Genomic DNA, 19,943 nt, shown 5'->3' on the forward strand with positions numbered 1-19,943 from the left:
TATATATACCTTTTTTGGTCTTTCATAGGGATAGGGCATTAGACCAACTTTTCGATCACATTTCGGCATCTCATCTGTTCCGTTTTTAGGTCCTAATGTGTAGATCATTTCTACAAATTTTCAGTCAGATCAGTGATCGTTAAGGTATCAAACTAGAATAAATAAATGAACCAACCAAATCTGTCAAACTTGAACCGTTCATACTTATATTCTTAAGTCGCCATTTTGAATGCCTTAAGAGCAACTCCAACAGCTTCCCTATAATTTTTGTATTATAGGGAAGCAAAAGTTAAACATTTAGCCTCTTTTTCTTCTCCAACTCCAACAGATTCCCTAGTTTATAGTAATCTATAAAATCTCCATATTCTTCTTTAAAATTTTGGAGTTTGCTGTAAATATAGGGAATTTGGTTTTCTCTCTCCTCACTTTCCCTAAAATAGAGATAGTTATAGGGAATCTGTTGGAGCAAAAGAGACTCATTTTTCTCTAAAGTAGAGAAAAATCAAAATATAGGGAATCTGTTGGAGTTGCTCTAACGATAATCAATTTGGCTGAAAATTTGCAGAAGTGATATACACATTTGGACCTAAATCTAAATGGTTAAGATGTTAAAATATGATTGAAAAGTTGGTCTAATGCCCTATCCCTAGAAAAAACCAAAAAAAGGGATCCCTCATTATATATATATATATATATATATATATATATATATATATATATATATATATATATATATATTTCTAAGAGCAGTGCTCTAGAGCTAACCGGTTAACTTTGTATTAAGAAGCTAACCATCTTTTAGGTCACATATCAGCATCTCCACTGTTAAGTTTTTAGGTCCCTATAAGTAGATCGTTTCTGCAAATTGATGATCGTTTGGGTTGTAATAACCTGTTTTTTTTATTCAAAACAATTTGGTGGCAAACACCTTTGTTAAAAGGTAAAGTGTACCTTGATTCAAGGCCGATTGTTCTAATCATCATACATGTCTGCATAATTGAAAGAAGCAGACAATTCTCTCTCTCTCTCTCTCGCTCGACCGAAACCGAAAGACAGAGCAAAGGCTCTTCGGTCTCTCTCTACCTCCACCGGCCACCAAACGGCGTCGAACCACTTCCTTTTGCTTCGTCTCAGCCTTGCGCAACTGCCAGAGGCAGCCTTGCACCGTGACACGGCCACCAGCGGCGGCGGGAAGCTCCGCCCGGTTTGAGCTCGTTTTGGAACCAAGCTTGATATCTCAAGCTACCGGTCACCAATCCTCACCAAAATCCATCCACAAGCTCGCCTCAACTTCCTGAAGCTCCCAGAAGCAGCCTCACACGGTGGCGTGGCCCGTAGCAGTGGCTGCAAGTCAAACCCAACCAAGAACGAAACCGGAGCTATCGATCCGGATATCTCGAGCTACAGACCATCATTTCTTGTGATTATTGAGCTGGTGAACTCAGATTGAAGTTTTGAACAACTTTCATGAAGGGATCGAAGCGAGAAATTGAAGTTTTTACGTCGGAATTCAAGCTCGCCGGATTCTGGAAATTTTCCGGCCACCGACGCTTTCGATCAAGATATCTCGAGCTGTAGAGCTTCGTTTTGAGTGATTCTTGAACCAGTGAGTTCGTCTTTAAGTTCTGAACAAGTCTCTTGAAGGAATCGAAGCGAAAGGAGGACATTTTTACGTTGATCGGAGCTTCGCCGGTTTCTGCAAATTCTCGCCGGTTTCTGGAAAAATTCCGGCCACCTCGACTGTTTTAGGTAATTTCAACCACTTCCGGTCATTTTCAGCTTACATGGTAGTTATGAAAGTTGTTAAGCATGATGAGAGGAAGAAGAGCAGCCCGGCCCCGACACCATTGGTGGTGGTCGGCGGCGGCTCTGCCACTAACTCCGGCGGCCCTTTCCGGCCACCTCCGGGGATCAAAAATATGGTTTCTGTACATTTTCAGATTCTATATTTCAATACGATCATTTTGGTATATTACACGTAATTTTTGGATATCGTATGATTAAGTTATGAATTTTTAAGTTTCGATCGATTTCGATCGTTCGATTTGTGATCTGTGAAGATCAGACCGTCTGATGGAATTGTAGATTTGATATGTTGATCGTATGACTGTCCCGATGACTTTGTGTGGTCACGGACGAAGATCCGACCGTTGGATCTTCGTATAATTGAGAAATGGTGATTCGGGAGGCGATTTGTGAGAATCCATCCGTCGGATTTTTATATAAGTTAGAATCCGACCGTCAGATTCCCGTATATGTGTGCTTTTGAGTTGTTGGCTAAGTTAAGATCATTATTGGATTAGGTGATCGATGGATTTATTTGGCGGACGATTCGTGAGATTGTTAATTGAGCTGTTAAGAAGACGCAGCTGGATCAGAGGTGAGTAAACCTCACGTGGTTCATATTACGAACCGAATAAATTTAATTACTTTATTTTGTCGTAATTGTGTGAAAATATTTATGAAATAAATATTTGTTTTAAATCATATGGGCTTGATCAACTACGGTCCATAGGTAAGTAAAATGTATTTAAACTATAAAAATGAATTTCACGATTTTATTGTGTGGACTATAGTTGGTATTAGTGATTATCCCTGAGCGGATAATTACGTATATATATATTTATGTGGAATATATATATGGATGGTGTGGCATTGTGGTATGTGGATTATTGAATTGAATATTTACATATGTCGGAAACATATATGTATTGGTAGAATTGTTGTGATGCAAACAATATTTGTGAGTGAGTTCATATATTGTTTTTGGGTATGACTGTAATGCCCCGTACCTACTAGTTATTTTTTTTACCGTGGTTGACCGAGTAGTGACTTTTTCTTTAGTCCGGTAAATTAGGAAATTTCTTTGAGATTGTCGTAGAATACGTAAAATCAAGTTTGTGGACACGAAGTTTGTTTTAATCGGAGTTTCTACGGAAAAGTTATGATCAAAAAACAGAAATTTACTATTCATAGCTTGGTCTTTTTTTTTAAAGGGTGAGTATTATTTGTGGAAGGAAGGGTTATAAATCAGATGGAAGAGAGAGAAAGGGACAAAAAAGAAGAAGAGGAAAGCGAGAGAGCACGGGTAGAACCCGAGTCACCCCCCCCCCCCCCCCCCCCCCCTTTTCTTCTTTTTCTTCCGTCGCTGCTCTCCCTCTCTCCGGCGATTCCGTCGCCGTCCGGCCACCCCAGGACGAAAGCTTGGGCACGGCGTGATCCTCTCTTCCTTCTCCTTTTAGCTATGTAAGTATTTCGCCTTGGGTAGCTTTGGTTTTGGAGTTATGAGGAGAATTGCAGAAATGGGAAAAAATGGATTTTTGCTTTGATGTCCGGTTTCCGGCGATTTCCGGCCGGATTCTTTGGGGGTTTTGGTTGTTGGGGAAGTACTGAACGTGTTCCTAACCTTGTTGCAGCTGGTGGTGGTCTGTGGAGGAAGATTGGAAGGTGTTTGGGCGGATGAACAGTGCCATGAACAGTAACTGTCGGGTTCTTGGTTTTTGTTTGCTTTCTCCGGCCATTTCTGCTTGATTTTGATTGTAGTTGCAGGTATAGAACTTGATGGGTGTGTTGTGATGATGATCTTGAACTTGTTTTGAGCTTGAGGTTGTTTGGTTTGAGGTTTCTTGGAAATTTGTTGTTGGTTTAGGTTGCTTGAATATTATGGTTTAAAATTGGTTTTGGTTATAGTGTAAGATTGAATTAATGTGTTGGAAAGTAGGAAAAATGATTGTGGATTGTGGTTTGAAAAGAAAAATTATGAAGGAATGTGGAAACTTTGGGAAAGGAATTGTGTTATAAATTGGTGGTTATTTATGGTGAAGGAATTGAAATTTAATTAACTAAGTTATCGGAATAATCCTTGATATGATTTAAGATTGGGTTAGGATGTTGAATTGTTAAGGAAGTTCCATATTCAATAATTTAATCCCAAAATGGGATGTGGGATTTTATAAGAATTTATGAGTAACGAATACTAACTTCAGAGGGAATAAGAGTTGATATTGAGATTGTTTTCTCTTTATGGTTAATTATATCCTGCCCAATTATTACAGGACGTACTGAGCCCTCGAGCGAGGAGGACACGGGCAGGCAGCAGGATTAGCTGCGAGACTCATTGTGAGTGGACTTTTATTTTATTTAAATAATGCATGCAGCATAAAAATAAGTTTTCAGTTGGTTCATTATTTGAGAAAATACGATTTGAGAAAAGTAAAGGTTTTTAAAGAAAAGCAGTTGACAAGGAGGCCAGTTTTGGCGCATGCGTAACTTACCTAGTTGGCAGTCCCATCTAGGTAATAGCCTGGTCGGCAGTCCCGTCCAGACTACAGCCGGTTGGCAGTCCCATCCGATGCGTCATCTGGTTGGCAGTCCCTTCCAGATGACATGAGGTAGTTAGTCGGCAGTCCCGTCTACTACCTGTGGCTAGTTGGCAGTCCCAACTAACCACCGCCTCCTATTCCGGTTGGCAGTCCCTTCCGATGCGTCACCTGGGTGGCAGTCCCACCAGATGGCATGAGATGCCTAGGAAGCAGTCCTTCCTAGTCATCAAAAGAGTTTTCAGAAAAAGAATTAAGTTGGGATTTTATGGAATCTCGCTGCATGACGGTTTTAGTATAAAGAGAATTGGGGAGGCATTCCATTAACTGTTTCAGATTCGATATTGGTTTTGTCCACTCACTCTAATGGATTTTATATGTTTTCCCCTGGGCCCTTCGGTTTCAAATGCCCAGATTACAGATTTGCCGAGATCGCGTCCAGGCTCTAAAGACTGTGGCATCAGCGCTTCCGTTTTTGTCCGTAGGTTATTGCTTAACCTACCTTGTATGATATCGGCTTACTTATTAGCGTTGCTCTGATAACCCTTTCCAATTGATGGATGTTGTTGTTCGAACTGTTGTTGTTGTTGAAGTTATGTTGGGATTTGAATTGTTCCACATGTAATATTATGTTTAGAATGTAAATATATATTGAGATGGGTTGAGTGAAAGTTAAGGTTTTAATTTATGTCCAGGTTTGTGATTATTTGGGTAGCCCATATTCGGGGGAGGTTCTGCCGAATTTTCGGTAGGATTTCGTTCAATGTGGGCCCCGCAGGCTCGTATCCAGGTATCCGAGGTGATTACTGGGTCGGGTCCTGTCAATGACTTTTCGGGAAACAATATGTCGTGGGAAATGGTATTTCTATTGTTTTGAAAAGTGTTTGAGGATTTGGGGAGTTGCAGGTTGTGATTTCTCCTTTTGGGTTGGGAAACATTTTCAGGTCCGGTATGACCATTTTAAATGTTTTAATCTGACGACCGGTGGTCTGAGGATTTGAGAGTCACATGTTGTGATTTCTCCGTTTGATTTGTTTTAACATTTTGGGTCCAGTGCGACTCGCTTAAATGTTTTGATCTAAGGGTCAGGTTGGCCTAAAGATCCGGGGTTTGCAGGTTGCATCCTCAGGCAATATATCGTAATTACGCCTTTGGCCCGGTTAGTGATTTCGATCAGTTAGAGCTCTAGTCTGTCTGCCAACGTGTCCAGGTTGGACCGGATTTTCATAATGATTTGTTAGGTTAACATTTCCTATGATTTTGTCACGATGTGACTTGTAAGAGTCCTTTTGGTAAAAGGTGTTGAGTTTTGGATGGATTTATTAGTGTGAGTTGATGATGTTTTTAATTAATTTCCTTGTTAATTCTTTTGTTTAAATTTCTATTCTTTTTCTCTTTTCTTCTTTTTCGGTTATATTGTTTATTATCTCTATTTATTTCCTTGATCATTTCTATGGTTCGATTTCCCGTTTATTTCTCGTTTTCATTTTATTGTTTGATTTTAATGTAATCTCCTGAACTAAATTATATGCAGGGATTACTATGACTTCTGATTTTATGCGTGTTGGTTATTTCCTGAATTAACTTTCTATGCATGATTAATGTTCTTATTAGTTTAATTGGGAAGTGCAGTGATGGATGAGACTTGTAGAAAGTTGAGAAATATTATTCCGTATTGTGGGGATAAAGACATCTTGTTAAGAGTAGAGATGAGTGATTCATTTGATTTCTTTGTGTGTGATTTCAAATGATTTGGAGTTAATGATTTTGGTGATCGATTATCGAGATTGTGGTTTTCTTTGTGGATGTTGAAATTGTTGGTTGTTACTTGAGTTAAAAGTATTGTGTTATAATAAATCAACCATTCTTTCTTTTACTCATACTGGCTGTCAAAAGCTTACCGGGTTTTGTGTTGTTGCAATCCCGGTACACTATTCAAACGGTGTAGCGGATAATCCTACAGGACTGGAGAATTCAGGAAGGTGATCGAACCGTGTAGAGTAGCTGCTTTGTAATACTCTGATTTTCAGTTGTGAGGTTTGTTATGCTCATTAGAGCTTTACAAGTTACTTTGTACGAGTGAGTTGTAATAATTAACTCGAGGTCTTCGAGTTTTGAATTTGAGCGTGAGTGGCGAGGTTGTTTCTGAAAAAAAAAAATTCAGAACGTTTATTTGTTTAAGTTGTTTAATTCATGTTTCGGATTTGAATTTGTTATTCAAAATTCGGGGCGTGACATGGGTATTCATAATCGTGATTTCCTAATTATGAACACGAACGGTTCAAGTTGGATAGATTTGGTTCGTCCATTGATTTGATCTAGTCTGGTACCTAAATGATCATCAATTTGGTTGAAAATTTGCATAAGTGATTTACTCATTAGAAACGAGAAACTGAACGACAGAGATACCGATATGTGGCCTAATTATTTGTCGAAGCTAACCAATTAGCTCTAGAGCATTCCTCATATTTCCATAAGTAATTATTTGGTTATGTTTTTGAAATTTTAAAATTAATACTATATTCAATCATGGATAATAAATTATAGAGAATATCTTAGAGAGAAGTTGTTAGGACTACAAAAGAAAAATTAAAGAGAATTTAACTTTCAAGTTCATATAATAGATATTAAAGAAAAGCGGTTGGAGATACTCTTAGGTTAGCTAGAAATCATGATGATTGATAATTATGGGACGAATATATATCGAAGTCTCCTGAAGCAATTATGCTCCAAGTCCTTGTTTTCCTCTAAAAAGATGCATCTGCATGAGCATCTTGCCAAGGCACTCCTAGGACATTAACTCATTCGCAGTGTTTCTTATCTTACTATTAATAATAATGGACAACCTCTCTCATCGACTCAAAGAACCAAGATTGGATTTCGGACGTTATTACGCAAGCAAATGGCACTTAAATATGTGCAAGCAGCAAGTCCATATAGTAGCTGGTGAGAAGGCCTCCCCTCATTTCCCCTCCCTCCATACAAACACATGGATGTGCATATTGACAAATGTCATATTGATCTCATCTGTCTCTAGTATATATATGAATATGGCAATATTTATTGCAGTTCACAGGATAGTTGTCCATAAACCACCGCTGCTGAACTAAAAGTTGCTTTATTCACAAGTTTTCATCATCACAACCATATTACACATGAGTGGCTTCATAGCGATTACGAAAAGGCCTAGAAGAAATGTCTATAAAACTGTAGCAATGAGAAGCTATCGTCCAATCAAATTAAGATGAGGAAGTCTAAAGAGTTGGGGAGGTTGTTATTTGTACTAGTGGTTTGGCTACGGTTGAGTGCCAGGGCTTGCTCGCAGCCACTGCAGCAGCAGCAAGTCCCTTGCTTCTTCATTTTCGGTGACTCGTTGGTGGACAATGGAAATAACAATAGAATGATCACACTTGCTAGGGCAAATTATAGGCCTTATGGCGTTGACTTTCCTCAGGGTGTCACCGGCCGCTTCACCAATGGTCGAACCTATGTTGATGTACTAGGTAATATAAAGTTTTTTGTTGACGGCATAATATTAATATGTGTACTCATCAATCATTTTTCATTGCACATCATTCTTCAGTAAGTTAATTAGTGATCAATGCATTTTACTGCCTTATTAAGTTCCCTATAGCAGCTCCTATACCCTGGATCCTACTCTGTTATACTCTGAATCGAGATAGTAATCCAACACTATTCTTGTGGCATTTGCAGCTGAGCTTCTGGGGTTTCGAACTTATATTCCGCCTTATTCAAGAACTCGTGGAGCTGGACTTATGAGGGGAGTGAATCTTGCATCAGGGGCATCTGGCATTCGAGATGAAACTGGAGATAATTTGGTAATAAGACCTTTACTCTGAAATTGATGTCAGCTTAACTGATATACATTGTGATCACATTCCATAATTAGCTGGTACTAGTTATTACATAACGATAATAATATATTATCATGCATGATAAATTGAATCCTTTCGAATATGGCTTATTACAAATTATATCTTGCACTATTCTATGAAGATTTTTGGAGTGTACGTTAGATTTTTTTTCCATGCACAGGGTGGTCACACATCGATGAACCAACAAGTGTTGACCTTTGGAAATAATATACTGCCAGAAATGAGAAGGTTGTTTAGAGGAGACGCCAATGAACTAAACAGCTATCTTAGCAGATGCATCTTCTATTCTGGGATGGGGAGTAATGATTATCTTAACAATTATTACATGCCAAACTTCTACACAACCAGTTCTGATTTCACTACAAAAGCTTATGCTGCTGCACTTCTTCAGGACTACTCGCGCCAGCTCACAGTAAGTAGTAAACTTTTCGAACAGCAAAACCATCATCTACTGTTGCCCCAAGTGTCTGAAATTAATAAAAAAAACATTAAAAATCAGAGTGGCAGAATGAATTTCTCAATGTGAACAGTGGCTATCTTCAGTACATGTCAAGGTCATGTTGGGATTCTAGTTCATGATATTTATATTCTGTGTATGGCTTGTAAATTAATATTGATGTATATATGTATATATGTGTTATGCTTAAGATTCAGAACACGAACTTACTCGTGCATAGGGAATGAAGATTGTGAAACTTAATACTAACCTGGTGTAGATATGATCGAATCTTGGTGCTTCTCCTCTGAGCTATCCCTTAGGCCGTCTCTAATGGGCAGAGAACAACGTATGCTTGATGATAGCTAGAGCAGGAACCAAGGTCTACTTATGCAGACAAACAAAACTAGCCACCTTCCCATAAAAGTTTACTAGTCCTAATAGCAGTAGGGATATCAATCCTATTCATATACAAAAGAGTTTATTAATGATGCAAAGCATGGGCATTACATAAATTTATATCCACAATGCAGGAGGAATTAAACTAGAATAGCACAACTCTGTCCGATTACTTTTTCTGCAAGTAGAGTAACAAGTTATTGTATTCCTAATCGAGATTGATAATTCCACAAAATCTTACATGGCTGAGTCTCTAACTATAATATTTTTTTTTTCTGCGTTTTTCTTCAGCAATTGTATTCCTTCGGAGCTCGAAAAGTGATTGTGACAGCAATTGGCCAAATTGGCTGCATACCATATCAACTAGCAAGATTTCATGGCAACAACAGCCGTTGCAATGAAGACATCAACAATGCCATTGTTATGTTCAACTCAGGGCTTAAAAAACTTGTTGACAATTTCAATGGCGGTCAATTGCCTGGAGCCAAGTTTGTCTACGTAGATGCTTATCAAAGCACCGTTGACCTCTATAAAAACCCAAATGCTTCTGGTACATATTCTGCATACTTTGCATGCATGAATAATAAATAACTACATCCATCACAAGATTGACGACGGTTGACAACATAACATATCAGATATGACAAGAGAACTTTGCATGACAGCAGAATTTGTTTTGGTCCTTATCTAACCGTTGATTTTGAAAAATGGTACATTCAGGATTTGAAGTGATTGACAAGGGGTGTTGTGGAGTAGGAAGGAACAATGGGCAGATAACTTGTCTTCCTCTCCAACAAGCTTGCCAAGATCGCACGAAGCACTTGTTTTGGGATGCCTTCCATCCAACAGATACAGCAAACGTTGGGTTCGGCAAGGCAACATTCAGTTCCGGACAGTATACGTATCCAATCAATATTCAACAATTGGCAATGCTATAAGGGGTTTGGAACTTCAATGCATAAGCATATATATATGATTGTTCTCACAGGTTCTTAAGCACTTCAATGCTTTCATCTGATTCCTAATTGTTGGTAATAAAAGTCTGGGTTTTAGTAATTTATGCTTGCACCTGTACCTTTAAAAGGGTAATATATAATTATATATTAGCTTGTTCCAAAGCAACAATCGGTTGTAATAACATCATCAAAACCAAAATTGAAATACGTAGATGCGATTGTAGTAAGCAGTACATAGTACATGGACGATTAGAAAAAGTAGCAAAATCAAAATGGATTGTGCCAAATGATAAACTAGAACCAAAGTTCCTAGCTAGCTAGTGTATGATGACAAGTAGTCCACTCATTAGCTAATTGGTTTCAATGTTAAGAGTGGCAAGCTGCTGTATATTCATGGGGTAAACCTTGCTAGGGTCTCCACTGAAAGCTTTCCGGCCTATTAAGATGTTCACAGCTGCAGTTGGGTGATATGCATCCCAGAACACGTACTGGTCACGATTTGGGCACGGTGTTTGCATTGGAAGACATGTAATTTGCCCTCTGTTACGCCCAATACCGCAGCATCCACGATTCGCAACACTGAATCCTATTGCCAGTACAAAGTTTAGAACAAAATTAATCTCTATATAGCTAATTTTAATAAAGAATGAGACCGATTTAGATAATAGCAAGGCATACCATAAGCTCTAGCATTGGTGACGACGTCTTCAAACATTCGAGCAATGTCAATGTAAATGGACCTCGAACCAGGTAAGTTGGTATTAAGATTGTTGATCATTGTCTTCACATTTGCGTTGAAGGGTAGAACAAGGCGATTGACGTCCTCTGAGCAGGTTCCATTTGGACTTTGGGCTAAGATACTTGGTATGCAACCCATCCTCCCAACTCCGGCAATAACAAATCTTCGAGCACCAAGATTGTAGAGCCTCTGTTACTTGTCATATTCAGATCATTCTTAGATATTCTAGTCTCTTAACATTGTAAATTAACAATAAATTAACTACAAAGGTTGCCGAATTTATACCAAACTACCCAAATGAAGTTTAAAATGAGCTAGCTCAGAATTAGAAAGATGAAAAACTGAACAAACTTTAGTAAACAGCCTAGTAAGTGTAGCTAGCATAGCTTGGGCACATTCTGGACCAGATCTCTAGTAGAGATAGGAGATGTCTATATACACAATGAGATTGACTCCAATCCCATCAAACACACTGTCCACGATATGGTCTAAGAACATGGTCTTCCTAGCATTACTTATTGATCAAAGAGAGGTGTTCTTACAGTGAGTTGCTGAGTGTATTGTTGAGCCAAGAGATCAGCAAATTGTTGAGCATTGTATTGATTCTTGGTGTTATAGTTGGGCATAAGGTAATTGTTTAGGTAGTCATTGCTGCCCATTCCAACAAAGAATATGCACTTTGCAATGGCCCGGGCAACATCATCTGCAGCCAGATTCTCTGTTATCTGATCAAGTGTAGTCTGGAAGTTGCTTATTTGTTGACCAAAGGGTATGCGACCCACCTGACAAAAACAATCGATTCCAGACCAAATTATTCCAGTAAATTGCGTTCATAGATTGTGTTTAAGGCTCGTTGTACAAGGATAACACATGCTTGTAGCTACATATATATGTTGTCTAAGTGTCAATCTCAACATTCTCCAAGTCGATTAGAGTTTAAATGTACTATCGCAGGGCACAACATGTGAAACATAAATCTAATGGTGTTCTGCAGATATTTTTAGTTTAAGAGGAAACTGTCTTAGTGATATGGTGGAATAAGGCATGCAAAAGTTTGAGCAAGCATCATATGCATGTGCCTACCTAATCAATGCAAGATTAGGAAAGGAGCAAATACTAATGTAGCTAATCATTTCATGAATGAAGGTAAAGTACGTACAAAGTTTCTGCCAGTGATATCAAGGATTCCAGCGGCTGCAGATGCATAATTGACACCGTGAAGCACTTGATCTCCAGAAGCTTCAGAGTACGCAGGAATTAAGGGAAGTCCTAGCAATTCAGCTGCATGTATACAAATATTATATACGATGTCAAAAGAGTTTAAAACCACAGCTACAATCTCCCCAGACATGAGACTAACAAATTTAGGGAAAAAAAAAAAAGGAGTCATTCAAAAAAAAAAGGAGAGGAAATATGTGCCTAATATTTGTTCAAAATATATGGTTTACTTAAATAATATTTGTTCAAAATATATGGTTTACTTAAATTTAAACTGACTGCCTGATTTTCTGTCAAATTAATGAATGGAAAGCTGCTCTCTTTTCTCTGTTAAATTGCAGGGAGGCGATCGAACTCTCAACTTATCCTAATCCCAATTCATTTCCCACATTTATTAGCACTTGGGCTAACATCGAGTACCATATATACTCCCCAGCTTTTCATATATGCAAGAATTTCGCAAACCAAATCAAATCTATGTATATGCAATTTATGTATATAAGCAATCCAAGGAAACTAGAGTAAATGTAATTCCCACAAGATGCAAACTTTGTGGAGTAATAGTCCAATCCTAAGATACTGAGTAGTGAGTATTGGAGCAAAAAGTAATACTAATAGTCCATCCTAAGACTCGTAAATTAATCATACTTAAAAGAGTATTACTTCATCAGCAAAAGTCTTAAGCGACATGCAGGAAGTGAAGCAGAGATGGAGTTACCTATTTCATCAACCATGGTGTAACCATTGCTAAAACGACCAGTTGGTCCGCCATTGAAATCGATTCCATAGGGGGGATAGTTGGCCTTGGCAAATGAAGGGAGGTTGTTGTTGTTGCCATTGTCAATCAGAGAGTCTCCGAATATGAACATTGCAGGCACCATTTCTTTCCTCCTTTCAGTACCACCTTGACCCCAAACTACTTCAGCCTGCAGCACCATGAAGGACAAAACAAGCGAAGCAGAAGAAAATAGCCTAAAGTAGTGCTTAGCCATGAATGAATGTGTTTCTGAGTTTGTTTCAGATGAGAATGTGGGAGAAAGAAACACTACAGAGAGATCAGAGGTGGTGTGGGTGGATTTACTCTACTGGTGTTAATGGGCTGAGGTTTAATAGGCCTGGTAATTAAGACAGTGGTTGTGAATGTAATAAATGTTTTCACCTGTTCTCCAACACTGTAGTAAATACGAAATTACTAACTTCCAACTTTTTGCGGGTCCTGCAAGCTTTCTTCGAATGTTTACACCCTCGTTTTGGCTTCTCTTTTTCCTTCTCTCTCGATCTGAAGTTTTGAAGTTTCCACAACTCTCTTCGATCACAATGTACCACTAGTCCACCACCCACGATTATGCATTACCAACCAAAAATTAATTAGTGTATCGATATGATTTCCACTAATTAAGCTCAAACTACTTACAGTCTAATTACCTTCAACATTGGGTACAATATAATGCTCCGTCCTATTGTAAACCACGACCTAATTAGGGTGTATTCATTTTGGAGGTGTACGTACATGCATTTCATTATCCTAACTTGTACTGAAACTATGTATTAATCATGCTTCAATAATACAATCAGATACTTTTGTTTTAAGAGAAATGTCTCAAAAATCTAATTCTACTATAATTATTCCTTCTAAGTTATACTGAAATAGAATTTTCTTGTAAGTATAGTTTTCATTTTATATTCCCCAAAAGCATTTTTTTTCTATTTTTCAGTGTTATTTACATTATTTATTTTTGACTGTTTTGCCCTCCTTTCTTTATCTCTTAGGTACTCTACCACTGTCGAGAGAGATATTTTTTTTTTCTTAAAATATTAGAGAGTCAAAAAACCAACTCATAATCTAATTTATCTTAACTCAATGATCTTAACCTCTACTCACCATTTGTGCTAGCTAGAAAAGCTTTTCAACATCATGTATGACATCGTGTATCAACCCTAGTCGTTTCTTTCAGCAAATTATGAAGTTGCAGCACTCTCCTGAATGTCTTGGAATTCAAACCTGTGGCTATAAAGATAATTATCCTCAAATAGTTATTGTCGAAGAATAGAGCGGACTGGTTGAGCATATGGACGATGTAGAGAGGCGAGGCAGTCATGGATGCATGGCATGCCTAAAGATCAGACTAGTTATCAATTCCCAGAACAAGAGAGAGAGAGAGAGAGAGAGATGGTTGGTGGTGTTCAGTCCCGATCCAGGGACCCCATTAATTGCATTTGCAGCATTTCAACCTTGTTTTGCCAAAACCATGAGAGGTTGATTGTTGTGCTGTACAGGCATGTGACCCTATTTAATGAATTGGTGCAACGTGAATAGAACTCGTAGGTGTGTCGTTGGTGACTTGGATCAGCAGTGCTATGTAGTTTGACTTTTTTCAAAGAGATAGATGGTGAATTAATCTTTGAATTTTACTGGCTTTGCCAATGGCCTAATTTATATAAGCTTTCATTTTTCAATGCAAATTTTCTTTTTCTTTGATCGGATAAAACAATATTCCACAAAAAGGTCATCAAGTCTAGCAACATTAAAACCTGCCCAAATAGGAGCAACAAGAGGTGCACAATGGACAAATGCACATTTTCTTTCTTTCTTAAGCTGACAAACAACGAACAAATGCAGAGTGGCGGTCTGACCACAACTTAATTTTGGAATGATGATTTTTTCTTTATTTCATATTCTCTTTGCGAGTTTCTATTCATACATCCAAAATTAGTATTTGCACCTCTCTCTTTTTCCAAATTATAGTTGACTTTGTCAACTCATGCCAAATTACCAATAAAGACACAAAAGAGGGAAAAAAAAAAAACTTTTTTTTTTTATAATTTTTTTTAACCCCACCCCACCCCTCCCCTCCTATGATGTCAGTGAGGTCTGAAACTGTGACATCCACGATATCGATTATCCTAGATAACCAATAGGTCACAGCTCACAGACCAAAAAAAAAAAAAAAAAGTCTCTTCTTACCTTTACAAACAGTATGTTTCGATGAGGCAATTCGCAAAATTCTAAGCTGTGCATTGCCTATTATATTGTTGCTTGCGCTTTTTTTCCAACTCGAAGCAATTAGTAAATATGTGTCTCTCTCCGAGCTAAGGAGCATTATATTGGACCGGCTTTGGAACACCATGACCACTTTCAGTACGGGCATCTGTACGTAAATCATAATTAAGTGATGAAAACTTTGTATCCAAAAACTCAGTTTAATTAAAAATTTTGAGAATTGGGAGTAATATCTAAACATCTCATATAGCAATATACCAACGTGCTTCTATATTCAATTGATTTAAGGAAAAATACTGTATTGACTACCAACTGGAGATTTTTTTTTTTTTTTTTTTTTTTGCAGCTTAATTGTATGATGGGTAAAATAGGATTGTGAAATCTTCAAAAATTGAACGAGGTTCCATTACTGATTTTGGAGGTATGAATAGAACGTAAAAGAAGAAGTTTTTATTGATTTTATTGGATGATGGGCGTTGTGGGAAAATTAGGGAGGTCTAGATAGCAAATTGGTTATCTATAAAAGTAAGTTGGAGGTCTATTAAGTTGGGAGGTCCAAATGCCAACTTTGGAGGTATGAATAGAAGCAGCCTGCATTTGAAAAAAAAACTCATAGACAACTTAAATTAAAAGCAATAGACAATAACGTGTTTGATAAAATTGAAAAGATATGCTTTTATTTTAAATCAGAACTCTTTTAGAGCGAAAACTAGAAACACACTCAACCTAACTTATGAAAGCAAATTATTTTTTATTGTATCACTTTTAATTTGAAATTATGTAAAACGCTTTGCTAATTTATTTAATAGTATAAGCACTTTTAAAAATTTAATTTATCAAACACTCAGCTGCTTTACTTAATATCTACTTATTTTCATATCACAGTATAAGCCAGCACATCTTATAATCACTGTGGAGGTAAAGCCACTTTTACCTCTTACTTCATGCTTAAGTTCTTGATAAGCATGTTGTTCTTGATTAGTCAAAAATTGTGACTTACTCCATGCTTAAGTTGTTGATAGATCAAAAATGGTGATTTACTTCATGCTTAAGTTGTTGATAGGTCAAAAATGGTGATTTACTTCATGCTCAAGTTGTTGATAGGATATGATAGTTGTAAAGATTGCATTTACAACTCATATATAGCTAAGTTTCTTAAGCTTTAAGAAGCTAGTTGTAACCTCCTCTATCTAGTATAAATAGAGGTCTTGAGTTATAGAGTTGTAATCCCATGTTGGTGAGTGAAAACAGAGAGAAAGAGAGAGAGGAGTTTAGAGAGAAAATAGAGATTTCTCCTAAAACTCAAATGTCTTTCCTTTGTTAGAGTGTATTTCCTCCTGTTATAAGAGAGGGGATATTCTCAATTGTGCTCTCCTTATTGCAGAAGAGAAATTGTTGTATCCTTTTGCTATAGTAAAATCCTTCTACAATTTGCCTATCATCTTGTGCTTCACTCATTTTCATAGTTTCTACTTCAGTTGTAATTGGGTGCCCCATACCACAACGTCCCTAACAGTGGTATCAGAGCACCGGGTTTATAGCCGGTTTTCGTGCTATAGTGAGATCCAGTTAGTGGAAAGGAGGCATCTTCAACGATGGCGACGAGTACGAAATAGAGAAGTTCAATGGGAACAATTTCTCATTGTGAAAAATGAGGATAAAAGCAGTCTTGAGAAAAGATAACTGCTTGGCAGCAATTGGAGATAGGCCTGAGGATAGATCACTAACGATGGCAAGTGGAATGAGATGGATGGCAATGTTGTTGCTAATCTGCACTTAGCACTAGCCGATGAAGTATTGTCAAGTGTGGCGGAGAAGAAGACGGCAAAAGAGATATGGGATACACTCACAAAATTGTATGAGGCCAAATCACTACACAACAAAATCTTCTTGAAGAGAAAGCTTTACACCCTTCGGATGATGGAGTCGACTACGATGATCGACCACATCAACACACTCAACACCTTGTTCTCACAGCTCACAGCAATGAGGCATAACATAGAGACGAGTGAACATGCTGAAATTCTACTTCAAAGTCTACCTGATTCGTATGATCAACTCATCATCAACTTAACCAACAATCCAGAATACTAGTCTTCAATGATATTGCAGCTGCAGTTCTTGAAGAAGAAAGTCGGCGCAAGAGAAAAGAAGATAGATTGGGAGGCTCACAGGCCGAAGCTTTGATGATAACGAGAGGGAGATCAACAGAACGTGGCCCCAATGGGAGTCAAAATCAGAGTAGACCAAAATTCAGAAGTAAGAAGAATGTCAAGTGTCATCACTGTGGCAAGAAAGGGCAATATAAAAGGGAGTGTTGGCATCTCAAGAAGAACGATGAAACCAAAGGAAAAGGTCCTGAGTCATCAGGGTTGTGTAGCAAACACCTAAGATGATGGTGAAGTTTTATAAAGTGAGGCAACAACAGTTCCTGAAGGGAGGAGAAAATTTGCTGATATCTGGCTTATGGACTCAAGAGCAACATGGCATATGACCCCCCCCCCCTAGCGGAGAGAATGGTTCCACCAGTATGAACCTATCTCAAGAGGAACTGTGTTCATGGGAGATGATTATCCCTATGAGATCGCTGGTATTGGTACCATCAAAGTGAAGATACAATTTGCACCATTCAGGAGGTACGACACGTGAAAGGCCTGAAGAAAAATATATTGTCTTGGGGAAAATTAGATAGTAGTGGATACAAAATCTATGGTTAACATGGGATCATGAAAATAGTTAAAGGTGCGCTTGTGGTGATGAAAGCAGAAAAGATAGCTGCAAATTTGTACATGCTTAAAGGAGAAACACAACAAGAAGGAGAAGTGTCTATTGCGTCAGTAAGTTCTTTAGAAGAATCAATGATGATGTGGCACTGTAAGCTTGGCCACATATCGGAACGGGGTTTGAAGATTCTCGCTGAACAAAAGCTTCTGCCAGGGCTGATAAAGGTTTCATTACCCTTTTGTGAGCATTGTGTCACTAGTAAGCAGCATAGATTAAAGTTCAGCAGTTCTAATGCTAGAAGCAAAGCTATCTTAGAACTTATCCATTTCGATGTTTGGCAAGCACCAGTTCTATCCCTAGGAGGTGCACGATATTTCGTGTCTTTTATTGATGATTACTCCAGGAGATGTTGGGTATATCTAATCAAAAGGAAGGCGGACGTGTTCCCAGATTTCAAAATATTCAAAGCGCGTGTGGAGCTTGAATCTGAAAAGAAGATCAAGTGTTTGAGGACGGACAATGGAGGAGAATATACCAGTAATGAATTTGATAACTTCTGTCAACACGAAGGTATCAAGGGGCAGTTCACAGTGGCATACACTCCACAACAAAATAGAGTAGCAGAGCGGATGAACAAAACCTTGTTAGAACGGACAAGAGCGATGTTGAGGGCTGCGGAGATGGCCAAGTCATTTTGGGCAAAAGCAGTGAAGACCGCCTGTTATGTGATCAATCGGTCACCATCAACCGCAATTGATCTGAATACGCTAATGGAGATGTGCTCTGGTAAGCCAGCTGATTATTCTCGCTTACATACATTTGAAAGTCCTGTGCAGGTTATGTACAACACCCAAGAAACATCAAAACTGGATCCAAAATCCAGAAAATGCATTTTCTTAGGGTATGCTGAAGGAGTTAGGGGTTACCGCCTGTGGGATCCCACTACCCACAAGGTGATAATCAGCAGAGATGTAATATTTATAGAAGACAAGGTACAAGGAAAACAAAATGATAGCACTTCAAAAGAGAAACCAGAGACTATTACAGTTCAAGTTGAAGATAAACAAGAACAAGAAGTTTTAGTTTCTTCTGAAGCAACACTAGAGCACGAAGAACAAGATCAAGTTGAGTTTGCAACTCCACGAGTTCGAGGGTCAACTCAAGAAAGAAGAGAACAAGCTTAGTATTGTGCTAGATTAGTGGTGAAAGAATTCGCTCAGAAAGAAGGTATTGACTTCAACGAAATATTCTCTCCTGTTGTTGGACTCACAACATTTTGAGTAGTCCTGGTGATGTGTGCTACATTTGACTTGTGCTTAGAGCAGTTAGATGTGAAAACTGCGTTTCTTCATGGAGAACTTGAAGAAGAGATTTACATGCTCCAACAAGATGGATTTGAAGAAAAAGAAAAAGAGAACTTGGTTTGTAGGTTGAACAAATCTCTACACGGTCTCAAACAGGCGCTGAGATGTTGGTATAAGAGATTTGATTCCTTCATCATGAGCCTTGGATACAACAGACTCAGTCCAGATCCTTGTGCTTACTACAAGAGATTTGGTTATGGTGATTTCATTATTCTGCTGTTGTATGTTGACGACATATTGGTAGCAGTCCCCAACAAAGATCGTATTAAAGACTTGAAGGCACAGTTGGCTAGGGAGTTTGAAATGAAGGACTTCAGACCAGCAAACAAGATTCTAGGGATGCAAAGTTACCGAGACAGAAATAGTAGGAGGATTTGGCTCTCTCAGAAAAACTACTTGAAGAAAATCTTGTGTCGCTTCAACATGCAAGATTGTGAGTCAATCACTACCCCTCTTTCTATTAATTTCAAGTTATCCTTAAGTATGAGTCCTAGCACCGAAGCAGAGAGGATGGAAATGTCTCGAGTACAGTACGCATCAGTAGTGGGTAGCTTAATGTTCGCTATGGTGTGCACAAGACCAGACATTGAACAAGCAGTGGGAGCGGTTAGTCGATACATGGCGAATCCTGGTAGAGAGCATCGGAGTGCTGTGAAGAGGATCCTGAGATATGTCAAGGGTACCTCAAATGCTGCATTATGTTATGAAGGATCAGTATGGTGTCGATCCTCTATTGGACTAGCAGAAACATAAGCAGTGTGGACATGGCAAAGTAGAAAGGATAGAAGAATTGCAAAAGTGACTTTAAGTGGGAGATATGTGGAGGTAAAACCACTTTTGCCTCTTACTTCATGCTTAAGTTCTTGATAAGCATGATGTTCTTGATTAGTC

General features: G+C 38.3%; 2 protein-coding genes and 2 long non-coding RNA genes across 4 annotated transcripts; 3 read left to right on the forward strand and 1 right to left on the reverse strand.

Moving 5' to 3' along the window:
- The first annotated feature begins 1,651 nt into the window (after positions 1-1,651).
- On the forward strand, positions 1,652-6,569 carry LOC133706508 (uncharacterized). The gene is made up of 3 exons (XR_009844576.1): positions 1,652-1,749; positions 2,304-2,380; positions 6,268-6,569. It is a non-coding gene; the product is annotated as an uncharacterized LOC133706508 (long non-coding RNA).
- Positions 3,110-5,007, forward strand: LOC133706507 (uncharacterized). Its single transcript, XR_009844575.1, has 4 exons — positions 3,110-3,246; positions 3,417-3,549; positions 4,056-4,119; positions 4,734-5,007. It is a non-coding gene; the product is annotated as an uncharacterized LOC133706507 (long non-coding RNA).
- Positions 6,570-7,547: 978 nt separating the features above from the next.
- Positions 7,548-10,145, forward strand: LOC133706505 (GDSL esterase/lipase At1g33811). Its single transcript, XM_062132051.1, has 5 exons — positions 7,548-7,822; positions 8,034-8,158; positions 8,376-8,627; positions 9,342-9,600; positions 9,771-10,145. The coding sequence occupies exons 1-5, from the start codon at positions 7,564-7,566 to the stop codon at positions 9,986-9,988; spliced, it is 1,113 nt and encodes a 370-aa protein (XP_061988035.1). The 5' UTR covers positions 7,548-7,563; the 3' UTR covers positions 9,989-10,145.
- Positions 10,146-10,193: 48 nt separating this feature from the next.
- LOC133706504 (GDSL esterase/lipase At1g71691-like) lies at positions 10,194-13,052 on the reverse strand. Its single transcript, XM_062132050.1, has 5 exons — positions 12,682-13,052; positions 11,905-12,026; positions 11,288-11,527; positions 10,685-10,934; positions 10,194-10,592 (listed from the first exon to the last, which is right to left on the reverse strand). Exons 1-5 carry the CDS (start codon positions 12,953-12,955, stop codon positions 10,357-10,359), a joined length of 1,122 nt encoding a protein of 373 aa, XP_061988034.1. The 5' UTR covers positions 12,956-13,052; the 3' UTR covers positions 10,194-10,356.
- Between the last annotated feature and the right edge of the window lie 6,891 nt (positions 13,053-19,943).

Source organism: Rosa rugosa, chromosome 4 (genome assembly GCF_958449725.1).
Source record: "Rosa rugosa chromosome 4, drRosRugo1.1, whole genome shotgun sequence".
Classification (NCBI taxonomy): domain Eukaryota; kingdom Viridiplantae; phylum Streptophyta; class Magnoliopsida; order Rosales; family Rosaceae; genus Rosa; species Rosa rugosa.

Bases quoted from the DNA above. Each gene is read 5' to 3' on its own strand.
- LOC133706505 (XM_062132051.1), top strand. From the start codon at position 7,564: ATGAGGAAGTCTAAAGAGTTGGGGAGGTTGTTATTTGTACTAGTGGTT. The intron at 8,628-9,341 runs GTAAGTAGTAAA...GTTTTTCTTCAG, and splicing joins ACTACTCGCGCCAGCTCACA to CAATTGTATTCCTTCGGAGC. The intron at 9,601-9,770 runs GTACATATTCTG...TGGTACATTCAG, and splicing joins TAAAAACCCAAATGCTTCTG to GATTTGAAGTGATTGACAAG.
- LOC133706504 (XM_062132050.1), bottom strand. From the start codon at position 12,955: ATGGCTAAGCACTACTTTAGGCTATTTTCTTCTGCTTCGCTTGTTTTG. The intron at 12,027-12,681 runs GTAACTCCATCT...GTATACATGCAG, and splicing joins CACCATGGTTGATGAAATAG to CTGAATTGCTAGGACTTCCC. The intron at 10,935-11,287 runs GTAAGAACACCT...GACAAGTAACAG, and splicing joins AATACACTCAGCAACTCACT to AGGCTCTACAATCTTGGTGC.